Source organism: Diadema setosum, chromosome 8 (assembly GCF_964275005.1).
Source record: "Diadema setosum chromosome 8, eeDiaSeto1, whole genome shotgun sequence".
NCBI lineage: Eukaryota > Metazoa > Echinodermata > Echinoidea > Diadematoida > Diadematidae > Diadema > Diadema setosum.
The window spans coordinates 337,660-349,736 of record NC_092692.1 but is presented as its reverse complement, the minus strand read 5'-3'; the positions used below and the strand labels follow the sequence as shown (position 1 = coordinate 349,736).

Here is a 12,077-nt window from a genome sequence, read left to right as displayed (position 1 = left end):
ACAGGAATTAATTGCCCCCCCCCCCCCCCCCACTAAGGGAATCATTCAATACAAGTAAAATGACAGTGTGAATCAGGTATGCCCTTTGCACTCACAATCAGATGTAAAATTTGCTATGGTCCTGGGTTAATAGATCGGTAGCCAAACACTATTGGTTATCACCATAATGATCAGATGACCTAGGGTGTTTTTCAAAGAGCAGCCTCACTTACAGACAATCTAAAGAGAGAGTGAGATGGGTGAAAGGAGATAAGTCTGTAGATTCAGGTGGTAGATCTAATTGAGCACAAGAAAATAATAGCTGCATTCACACACAGCAGCTAGTTTTTTTTTTTTCCATCCCAATGTGAAAATCAAACCCAAACACCAAAATCACGCTGGACCAATTTTGGGTCTGCAATGTGTGTTAATGATTTTTTGTTTTTGTTTTATCCACACACAAGAACTAATGGTTTTCACAAAAAAAAAAAAATAGTTATTTGGTCTGGCTGAATGAGGCTAATGTAATCTCTTACATATTTCTTGTGAACAGGTCTCTCCTAATGCATGAAATTCTGTTCATCTCAGCCCATCATGTTTGTATTTTTCCCTTTTGTTTCATTCTTTAAACATGAAATATGAGTGCAATTCTTTGATGCTTTGTAATGACTAGGGTAAAAGCTCCAGTTATGTTTGAAGCTATTCTGTTAATCTTACGGAGAAAAACTGCCCCAGGAAGGTGGAAAATTTGATGAATTCCAGTATTTCAAAAGTACATGTACATGCATCCCTCTAAATGTGTGCATGTACCCGAGATGTAGATTTTCTCTGTCTTAGGATACAGAAAGTTCTATACACACAAACATACACACACACAAAACTATTTATGAACTGCAATGCAGAAGTGACTCATAATGCAACTTCAATTTCAAGTTCATCAGACAAAGTCAGATATTTCCACAAAATTGGGGGCTTTCCCTCATTTTGTTGTAGCATATTTCCCTAAACTGCAAACTGCAGTACTGCTAAGCATTCCATCTGAGGAAGAAAAAGAAAAATAGAGAAGTTATAAATCATTGATATCAATCCAAATATTCATCACCACAGGTCTTGTAGGACAAACTTTCAACAAACTCTAACCCCAGCACTCCTTTACATTGGTAGATAGTCCATAATGTCGCTTGCAGTAGAATGTTCTGTTGCAGGATGGTCCTACAATTACATGCTGCTCACATCGCACTGGGTCATTTTGTGTTCACTGCTCTTGTTGTTTTTCGCTTTCAAATTGTTAAACATCTTCAAACATCCATGAACACTTGAATAGCATAGAATAAGGATTGCAGATATTTGTGCATCACAATATAATAAGTCAACAGACTCTGTTTTCAAATCTTAGTTATTTACTTCATACACTAGCACACACCCTCCATTCACACAAAGACATAAACTTTTACAAATTGCAGTTGTCCATGACATTACGCAAAGATTACCATGTGTCTAAAGCTTTTTTTAGAGCCAAATGCACCTTTCAAAAACTTGGTGCTGACCAATGCTAAGCTGAAACATATACTATGCGGTGATCCTTGCCTGACTTGTGGCTCGTCTCTTGCCCAGAGAGCCATGGTGTGACAGACAGGTAACACAGCCAGTCACACTGTAACCTTGAGAAGAGACTGAGTGGTAACTAAGGTGAATGCCTGCTGGCATATTTCTTGCAACAATGTCCATTGCCTACAAAACTCTTGACACCTAAAACTCTCTCAAAATGACAAAACATGAGAAAAAGGAAAATGAATTTGGAAATGTCAAGTCTGTCTCATTGTAATGAGCAAAAAAAAACACAATAAGTAGGAGAAATCCAGAACTCCCAGAACAGCTCCAGGGACATATGAATGGGAGGTTTGAACATACAGCCAAAAATATTGAGCAACACACACTGCAGTCTCTGTTGCACTGACTGGAAGTATCGTGATGTGAAGGTAATTTGTCAAATGGAATTTGTTAAACATGTTCATAAAAAGAAATAAAGAAGATGTCATGAGCATCTTCTATCAGTCTGTTACATGTATGTCCCAAGCATCATCATTAAGGTCAAACAGGTTGAGAGAAAATGGCTCCTTTCCAAGGGGTGTCCCCTCTGCCCCTATACTGGTGGGTGGAGTCACACTTACAGGTGTGAGACCTGATCCTGTAGAAGGCATCATGAGGTCAAGCCAGTTCATCTCTGAGTCACTGCCCGATGGCTGGCCAAGCATGCCACTACTTAGTGATGCCCCGTCCCCACTCACAGACCAAAAGTTGGTATCACTGTCTACCTGCATACTTGGCAGATCAAATGGTAGCATGTTACCATTGTCTTTATCAGCGAGGCTGGAGGATGCCAGCTGGTTGTCTCTATGGAGATCCTGCTGAGGCTTACCAAGGTCCAGGGAGGGCAGTGCAAGATCAGAACCATCAACATCCATTGGAAGCTCCATTGGTGAGGGGGATGGTGCTGCTGCCAAGCTGGTAGAGGTGTGGGGGATTGTGATGGGTGTGGCAGGGTTGGTAGGCTGCTGCTGCTGCTGCGGATGGGGAGGAGGGGGAGGTGGAGTCTGGTGATGATGTTGATGGTGATGATTTTGATGGCTGGTAGTCATCAATGTTGATGGGCTGCTTTGGGTGAGTCTCTGTGCACTGGTAGTTGGCCCAATGCTCAGTCCAGGCATGGAGGCATGAGGCTGAGGCAGCCGTGTTGTACTAAGGTTAATCATATCCTTGTTCTTTGGAGTGGTCGGAATTTGATCTACAAGTGGAGTAAAAGAAAAGTGTGACACATACAATAAAATTTCTTAGTGATCACAACTACAAGCAGAACTCGATGATCTATGACCTATGATTGGAAAGATTCTGTTTAGTCTTGTGGATATATATCACTCATCAATCACTGAGGTATTTAGCATTGTGTTGCAATGGCCAACACTTCTGGTTCAGATTCTCCATTATTTAGGCAGTTATTGATGCAATACTTAAGGTGAGAATATTCTTCCCTTTTCTAAAAAGTTCTCAATGTCATGCTTCTAAAATCGCAATATAATATTTTTGAAGAGGCAACACTTGGCAAAATGCAGGTTTTTGATAAAGTGGCATACATCGGATTGTATGTCAAAGGTTTTCATAATCACATTGAAAGGATACTGCCAGACTAGGTCTTGACAGATACACTGCCATATAACAACTTCAGTTATATGACAGACACACCACCATATATAATAACTTCTGTTATATGACAGATACACCACCATATAACAACTATTTTTATCTTATATATGCTTACTGACTCCACAAAAGGAAAAATATTTATGCAGTCTCTTGCCAGGTTGAGGCTGTGTAACGACACATCACTTGATGTTATCTTGCAATGTAGACCCATATATTGCTCACTCCTCATTCCACATTTCATAAAACTTGTCATCAGTGACAAGTTGTCATAGATGTGACAAGCTACTGAAATCCTTGCATCTGATTGGCTGAGAGCAAAGTTGTCATAGAAATGTGGCAGTTGTCACAGATGACAAGATTTATGACACGGGCCCCAGCTGAATGCACCCAGACAAATCTGAAAAAGGTCTCCTTTATTAAGCATTACTACAGATTGGATTATTGAAATAAATTCTAGTACACAGGAGAGTTCAAAGTTCAGAGATCGTGTGATTGGAATCCAACCAGGAACTGGTTTCACTGACAAGTGAAATAAGCCGTAAGAAGAGTCACACTACTTACAGCCATGATCCACTAGCACCTCTAGCAAGTCATCAAGGTCCTGACTCTTTGTCATTCGCAGCTCCCCTGACTCGGTGCTTCCTGGGTTCAGCAGGTTTCCCAGATGGGCCTGAAGAAAGACACACAACAAACATACAAACAAACAAATCATTATAAGATTGTAGGTGCATTCACAACATCATATCATTTGCTATGCATTTTAATTTCGCACATTTCGTGAGAGACAACTTAACATGAATACAGAAGTTATTGTCTACACTATATGCATTGAATGCCTGTGGCAATGCCAGCGGCAGCTTTAACAATATAAACTGAAGACTGAAATCTATCAACCTCAACTGCACTAAACCAGTCAGAGAAACACAGAACAGCTACACATTTACATGAGCAAATATCCAACTGTGTTACATTGAGGATTCTAAGTTCATTGCACTCCTTTACTTGGAAGAGAAACTGACTCTTATGACATACCCGTTCCTTCCTCTGCCTCTCCTTGCTCTGTCTCACAGCTTCTTCATAATTTGGTGGGGGACTGCTGAAACCTGGGCCCACACTGAACATGTTCATCATTGCAGGATCTGTAGGACTGCTGGGTAGAGACGATGATTTCTGTCCTGACACAACTCCATTGGACACCATGGCTGGCTTAGAATCAGTCTTGGCAGAGAACTGGAAAGGCTGGCTGTTTGGGGGAGGAGTGGAGAAGGAGAAGGCTCTCTGACCTTGGCCAAGGGAGTGCAGTAAATCCTGTGCTTGGAAAACAGGTGAAATGACCTGTTTAGGTGGCGACTGGGACTTGACTTGGCTGGACATAGGAGGGGGAATGGTGGTAGAAGTGATGGTTGAAGGAAGGGACATTGTAGAAGACAGGCTTGAAGTCAAGACATTCATACTGGACAGCTTCATAGGAGAGCCTGTGGGAGACGACTGGCTAACAGCGGCTGCTGCAGCCACTGCTGCAGGATGAGGTGGTGGTGGGGGTGGAGGTGGTGGTGGGGGTGTTGGCAAGTACTGCGTCTGCTGTTGCTGTCGCAGTTGGAGCTGTGATAATGTCAGAGCTCTCTGAAGTTCCTCTATCTTCTGTTGCTGCTTTCTCAAGATGTCACTGTCGACATGGGATGCTGCAAAGCCCAATTCTGCTGACATGTCCATCATTTCTAACCGCAAGCTACTTTCACTGCTTTCTGCAGACATAGTGTGCTTTCCTGTGACTTGTGAGAGCAGTGAGGCAGGGGGAGTTGCTTGCTTCTGCTGGGTATCAGAACCCTGGCTGAAGACTGAGGGTGGTGAGGATACTGGAAGGGAGGAACAGGAGCTGGGAACGGTTGTCTGTGGGGCCACTTGGAATGTGATTGGGGACATGGGATCAAAGGCACTGCCTGGGGAAGGTGGTTCTGATGGCTCTGATGACACTGAAACAGGTGATTTAAAATCAGGAGGTGACACTGGAGGGGAACTCATGGATGGCCTGGCACTGCTGGTCTCACTGGCTACCTCCTGGCTCATGTCTGTGGAGCTGGTAACCTTTGTGCCTCCCATAGAACCAGTAGAGGAGGAAGTCACATCTTGATTGGATGTGGTTGCTGTGGAAATGGGTGACATTGAAACATCGGCATATGGGCGTAATCGCTCCACTAGTTGTGGCTTTGTACCTGACACATGAAGTCCTCTGTTTTTTAGCTCCATCTTGAGCTCTGACACTTTCATATCTTCAAGGTTAGAAAGAATTCGTGTCTTTGCGTTGACTGTGCTCAGTTTGTCCTGAGGCACAGGTGATGAAGAGCTTGTTACAGTAGTGCTACTTGGAGACTGTGCGCCTGGGTTGATAGGAGAGAGCTTGGAGGAGGTCATACTGGGGGCATTAGGAAGGATGAGTTGGTGGTGCTGCTGCTGCAGGAGCTGAAGTTGTAAGAGCAGCTGTTGCTGCATCAAAAGGAGGTTGTAGGGGTTGCCATTGTTAGGTGGAATAGACAGTTTGCTGGCTGTCTCATTAGGTGGCTTGTATTCATGAAACTTGATCTCCTTGGGTTTATTACGCTTTGTCTGCTTCTTTCGAGCATTTCTGGAGTTTGAAGATGAGGAGGCACTAGTCTTACTACTAGAGGGGGAGGAAGAGGTGACATTAGCCATACTGCTGAAGGGGGAAGGGCTGGTCACACCTGGCTCCTGCTTTATGGTAATTGTTGATGATGGTGTTGGAGGCATCTTGATGTGGCCAGGACTACTGGATGTAGATGTGATACTGTGAGTGCTAGCTTGCTGCTTGTCATAGTAGGAAGTGAAGTCAGGTGGTGATGGGACACTGCCCACACTGCTGGGAGGATTGTCTGACTGCTGAGAGTAAGACTGAGGTGGTGAGAGGGGATCATCACTACACCCTTCTTGACTATCTTCATCAAAGTTGAATGCTGATGTGTCACATGTCTCCATGCTGCTGGTCTTCAAGAATTTCACCTTGCCATCTGCATTGAAGTGAACAACAAAAATTGACTTCATTCATTACCAACAGTCTCAGAGTCTTACCTCTGTCAGTCATGAATATCACAACTTTTACAGTGCTGTGTATAATACCATGGAAAACTTTGTCCAGTGGCTCTCTATACATACCTCTACCTCGCAGCATGACTTAGTATCATTCTTTAAAAAAATTAATTTTCATGACAAATCACAGGAAGCTGACTTACTTGATTTCCTTCACTTTCTCTTCCTTCCGCGCCTAGAGCACTCTGCAGAGTGGATTTGGCACTATATAAATCATATCAATTATTATTATTATTATCATTGCTGCACTGGTTACTATGGCCCTGTTTTAACAGACTTTACCTAGACAATGTTGGGACGTGTGGAGAACAAATTCCTTGCCTCAGGTAATAAAACTGGAAGAATGAGTGAGGGGTACTATTTTAACAGACACACACTGAATGCCTTCTCCAGGTAGGTTTTTATAACATCCCACCCATTCCTGTGCAAAGGGGCATGGTTATACTCCATGCTCGTGATTGGCAAGCAGTATGTTATCATTCTGCTTGGACTATTGCGTATGTGTGTTGAGTGTATCAAAGGAAGGTTGCTGCAATAGCGTTTTAACAGAAGGGTTGTCGGGGTAATTACCCTGGCTGACTACGATAGAGTTTGGAAAAAGTTACTGCTATAGTGTCTGAGCAACATTTTGTGGGGCTGTTTTAACAGGCAAGGTAAAAAAAAAAAAAGAGACTGCTTGGACACTGTTGAGCTAACTCCGGTTTGAAAGATTCTGTTAAAATGGGACTTGAATTACATAATCTCATCATGAAAGACTCGAGGCTTGAGTTACATAATCTAGTCAGGATTGCAATGCTCACCCTTGACTGCTTGCTCTACAAACTGCTCTGCCTTCAGGATATTTCCCTCAATGAGTTCCAGTGGTCCTGGTCTGTTCTTGATCTTGCAGTCCAAGTCCTGCTCTATCCGTGCCCTCTTTAGTCTCTGATGGGTAGCACTGACCATTGGCTCCATGGTAGTATCTAGTCAAGAATGAAAACATGCAGGCACACAGTGAGTTCATGAATGCATGTTTGCATGGGTGAATGTGTGTTTGTATGGGTAAAATGTGTGTTTGTATGGGTGAAATGTGTATTTGTATGAGTAAAATGTGCATTTGTATGGGTGAAATGTGTGTTTGTGTGAGTGAAATGTGTGTTTGCATGGGTGAAAACTTACATGGCATGCATGCAAAGGAATAAAAGACAGCTGGGTTGATAACAAAAGATTTGAAGTGTAAAATCCCAACATCAGAGATCATAATCATCGCAGTATTGCCAATACTATTACTACCTTCACATCAATAATATCATGATTACTAGTTATGGTCACTGATGGTACCATCACAACTCATCACCCTCACCATCATTACTGGATTCCCTAGTGTCATGATCATTAAAAACCACCACAATCTATCTATATCCTCATGGGCATTATCGCCCCCATAGCCACAAACACTATCACCACCACCAACACCATCCTCATCATCATCATCACCATCATCACCATCCTCCTCCTCGTCATCATCATTACCATCATCACCATCATCACCGTTCTCCTCCTCCTCCTCCTCCTCCTCATCATCATCATCATTTTGTTCAACATCCTAAGAAAATCACCACAGTACCTTCAAGAATGTGTTGATGTACCAGCTGGGCCTTGTCTGGTCTCAATCTCATTTTCCTCTGTAGACTATCACCCACCTGGAGAAAAAGTGAAGAGAGAGACACAGAGAGAAGGGAAAACATCATTAACAAAACAAATAAAACTAGGATAGTTGTGTACAAATGGCAGCAGAGCCACATGATAAAATATGTCATCATTAAAACATATTTGAAACAATAATGTGTGTGTGAATAGATGGTGTATCAATCATGGGACAGCACTGGTGCATTTATCTCCTGTTCATGACTAGCACTGTATGTGAAATTCTTGTGCACTGAGACTGGTATCATGTCCTGTTCAAGATTCTGCTGCAATTGTAACATGGAAAAAAATATAAATTGACACTATCAACAGAACCAGCCTAGGACTGATACAATGAACTGCAGTACAACCGAATTACATAAATCCCCTACTTTGACTGTTATACACATAGTTTGAACAACAGAAATGAAAGAAAATAAACCTGATTGTCATGTTGTACTAAGGAGCTCATCAAGAGATAAGTTTTATATTCATCCTGAGCTTGACCCTTAGACCATCCCCCCCCCCCACAGTTTTTATCTTAAACTTATATTTTGATTCCAGAGTACAGAGTGATTCAAAGATTCCAAATTGTTTGTGCTTTCATAAAATATTCCTCGGCAAGTTGAGCAAGTCATGTATAGTGCTGATTTAGCCTCAACCTCCTAAAACAGTTTCTCCTTGATTATCATTAACACAACAGACAATATCTGGACCGAAACAGTTATGACAACACAGTGAGTAGGGAGCCCTATGGGTGGCATGCTAAAAGCACAGATCCTGATAGGTAGAGGACAGAGTTGTCTACCTACTCCAGAGGAAAGGAAGCAAAGAGAGAGAGAAATGAGAACATAGTGAAAGGTGGGAAAGCTGAGGGCATTATCACTAGCGGAAATGATTATCTTCTAAAACTAATACACAGCTTTCATCTGCCTGTCTCATCTATGGGAGGGAAGAAAGAATCAGGACCGGTATGAGATAACCATAGTGGTATTCACACTGATGCAAATTAGTGGCATACAAATTTTGAGATTGGCATTGTGATCTATATCTTAAATTTTTGCCAGTGTGAACATAAAAATCTCACTAAATCGCGCAATCAGCATCCAAATCCAAACCGAAATCCCAAGAAACTATGTGATTATTACAGAGTTATAGCCATTATTTAAGAAACAGTGCAATAATTTGCACCATAAGAAGTGTGCGAATGCTGAGGAAAATAATCTAGAGATTTTTAATCCCATCTTAAAAACACACGTCACAATAGCGCATGAACACAAGGGAAAATTTCATCATTTCAGTACAGTTTCGGCATATGCCGTCTGGTCGACATAATCACAATCATCAATTAGTGGGCTATTTTGTCTGAGTAAATGACATTACAAAGGTTGGTGATGAAATTAGGTCTAAAGATAGAAATGCTTATCATGAAGTCAAGGGAAACTAGCAGACAGGTCAAGCAAAGAACACAATGAATTTACATTTCATGAGATCAATACTTTTAATGAGACAAGAAAAAATATCTAGTAAATTGTTTCATTTAGTCAGTCACTGCGTGACCTCTTTGCCCAATTTCTTCAATGTGATTGGTGTGTGTCCTGCTAATGGTCAGACGAGGGATATTAAGAAGATGACTATACAGAACAAGACAGATTCATGGTGAACTGGCATTGCTCTGCAGTGTAAAACAAGGCATTCAACTCCAGGAAAAATGCGGATGATGCCCCCAAACCTACCATATGCCGCAGATAACTAATTTTGTTTTGTAACATTCATGGGATAAAAACAGTAGGCCTATTTCTTTTCAGCATTGAGACAAATTGAATTGCTTGCCACTCCTACATGAGAGGCCTTAAAAGAGGAGGGTTTGTCAGAAGACTGCCAGGACAGGGTTTCTACTTTCTTTTTATCTGTCTTGAAATTATAGTCAAAGCTTTATTCAATGTCAGAGGTAATCAATTCCATTTGAGAACAATCAGTAGAGGTAAAATGATATCCATCTGAAGTTTTAAAACCTATCATACCCAAAGCCATACAATCTCTGCACACCTGGATATCATTAGCAAGCTAGGAAAGCAAGAGGGACTTTCATTTTCTCACTCAGTCAAAGCTGCTAGCAGTATGGGTCAAGACTCACATGGCATGCTATTGCAGTATGTATTGTGTTTGCTTGTTTCATTACATTTCCTTGCTTCCTAATCTATCATCAACACCAGTACAATCCAAGAATAAACTGTTATTGATTACCATGCAGATCCATGCTCATATTAGAATCAGATATATGTAGGAAAGATGGTCACTGGGGTTTAGTGATATGACTCATTGATGGATTTAGGACTCTTCTTCAACACAATGACAAGAACTACACAACATATCATAGATAATTTACAGGAAATTCTTTTATACGCCATTAAAAGATGTTTCCTGTAGACATCTATGAATAACTCTAGAGGTGCATCAACATCAGAATTATTCTGGTATTAAATACCACAGGAATTTTCTGGCACAAAAAACAAAACAAAACAAAACAAAACAAAACAAAACAAAACAAAACAAAACAAAGCAATAAAAAAATGGGAGAAGATACAGCAGTAATTCACTTAAAAAGAAATACCATGGTATTCTTGATATCGAAGCATTGTGCACAGTGCATATCTTCAACGGGAAAAGACACAAAGTGTGCCACGTACGTCATGTGAGGAATACACTGCTGTACGATCAGTTGTTTTTCATGTTACTATTCATAATCAAATATCACACACATATTTTGGGTGAAGTTTAAATCACTAACCCTACATATATTTCAGGATGTACTGTATAAGTGGTTATTTTCGCGAGGGTTTAATTTTCGCAAATTTCGCTAATCACAGTTGGATCGCGAATTTAACGACATGTGAAAATGTCCCCATACACGAGTAAAAATACATGCAAGATAGCGTTAGTGTCAATTTGCGAAATCAACATCTCGTGAAAATGTCTGTCACCTTCTAATTCGCGAAAATATCTGTACGCGAAAATAACAGCTTATACAGTATTTTGTAGCATACATATATTTCATGGTGCATTTTCATTTACATCATGATATACCGTGTGAAATATTGCAGTATATCATAGGCTATGTGGATGCATCTTCTATAGAGGAAAAGTTATGAATTTTTTAAGTATCTGCGCAGTCACTGCTGGATGAGAAGACGACTACCACAGTGTATGATGTCACATGCGTACAACAATATGTAAGGAAAATAAAAAGGATTTCACAAAACCTTACTTTTCGAATAAAGCGCATATTTCTTTGACTTGCTACTGACGTATATTAAGGGTAATATTATGCCCCATGCCTTCTGAAAGAGAGAAGTCGAGTGTTGTTTTGTTATGCGAGGAAAGTAAAGATACGTTGGATTTTCTCTATACTTTCTTTATGTCTTTGTACACATGTGACATCACAAGTTATGTAGTCTTCTCATCAAGTCATGACTGAGCAGAAACTTCAAAAATTCATAACTTTCGAACGGATTGTCTGATTTTCCTCAAACTCTCACTGATCCTTCTACTAATATTGCTGCATTCACAAAACCCACATGTCTATGCAGGTGAACTTGTCCTTTAAGAAGGAGAGTTAGCCAATAGACACTGAAGGTTGAAGACATCCTGTATGATGAGGATGGGTAGTCTCATCTTGGAACCATTCTAACAGTGAGTGAGTGGGTGGTCTCATGCTAAGATCTGCTTCCAGTCAAAGCAGACTGGTGGGATCAGCCTACAATGTCGATATTTGACCATTTTCAGGAATACTCCTGGTCAGCCTAATCTCTTGTTGTACACAAGTCAATATATCTGTGATAAGCTATGGATTTAGAACTATGTGCATGCCTTCCTCCCATGTCTCATCCAAGCTGTTTCTCTTTTCATCCCTCTCTCTTCTGCAGTTCCCTCACTTTTTGGCCTTTTCTTCTCAGGGATGTCCACATGACTCCATCAAGCATCATTCTTTCTACTTGCCCTGTGAAAGCTTTCTTCTCCAATTCCAGGAATGAAATTCATGGGGGAAAATGGAAGCTAAAAATTCAAGTACTACTGTAGTGCAAACTTTCTGAAGTTTTCATCAAACATTACTGAATTTTTCCTTTCAA

General features: G+C 41.0%; 1 protein-coding gene across 1 annotated transcript in view; it reads right to left on the bottom strand.

Moving 5' to 3' along the window:
- Positions 1-797: 797 nt before the first annotated feature.
- The window catches only part of LOC140232377 (uncharacterized), a 207,881-nt gene continuing 196,601 nt past the window's right edge, over positions 798-12,077 (bottom strand). The window contains exons 7-11 of the mRNA XM_072312503.1: positions 7,889-7,964; positions 7,083-7,244; positions 4,213-6,203; positions 3,742-3,850; positions 798-2,764 (exon numbers count right to left, since the gene is read on the bottom strand). Coding sequence (XP_072168604.1) covers positions 2,031-2,764; positions 3,742-3,850; positions 4,213-6,203; positions 7,083-7,244; positions 7,889-7,964 — 3,072 coding nt within the window. The 3' untranslated portion in view covers positions 798-2,030. The remainder of the gene's footprint in view (positions 2,765-3,741; positions 3,851-4,212; positions 6,204-7,082; positions 7,245-7,888; positions 7,965-12,077) is intronic.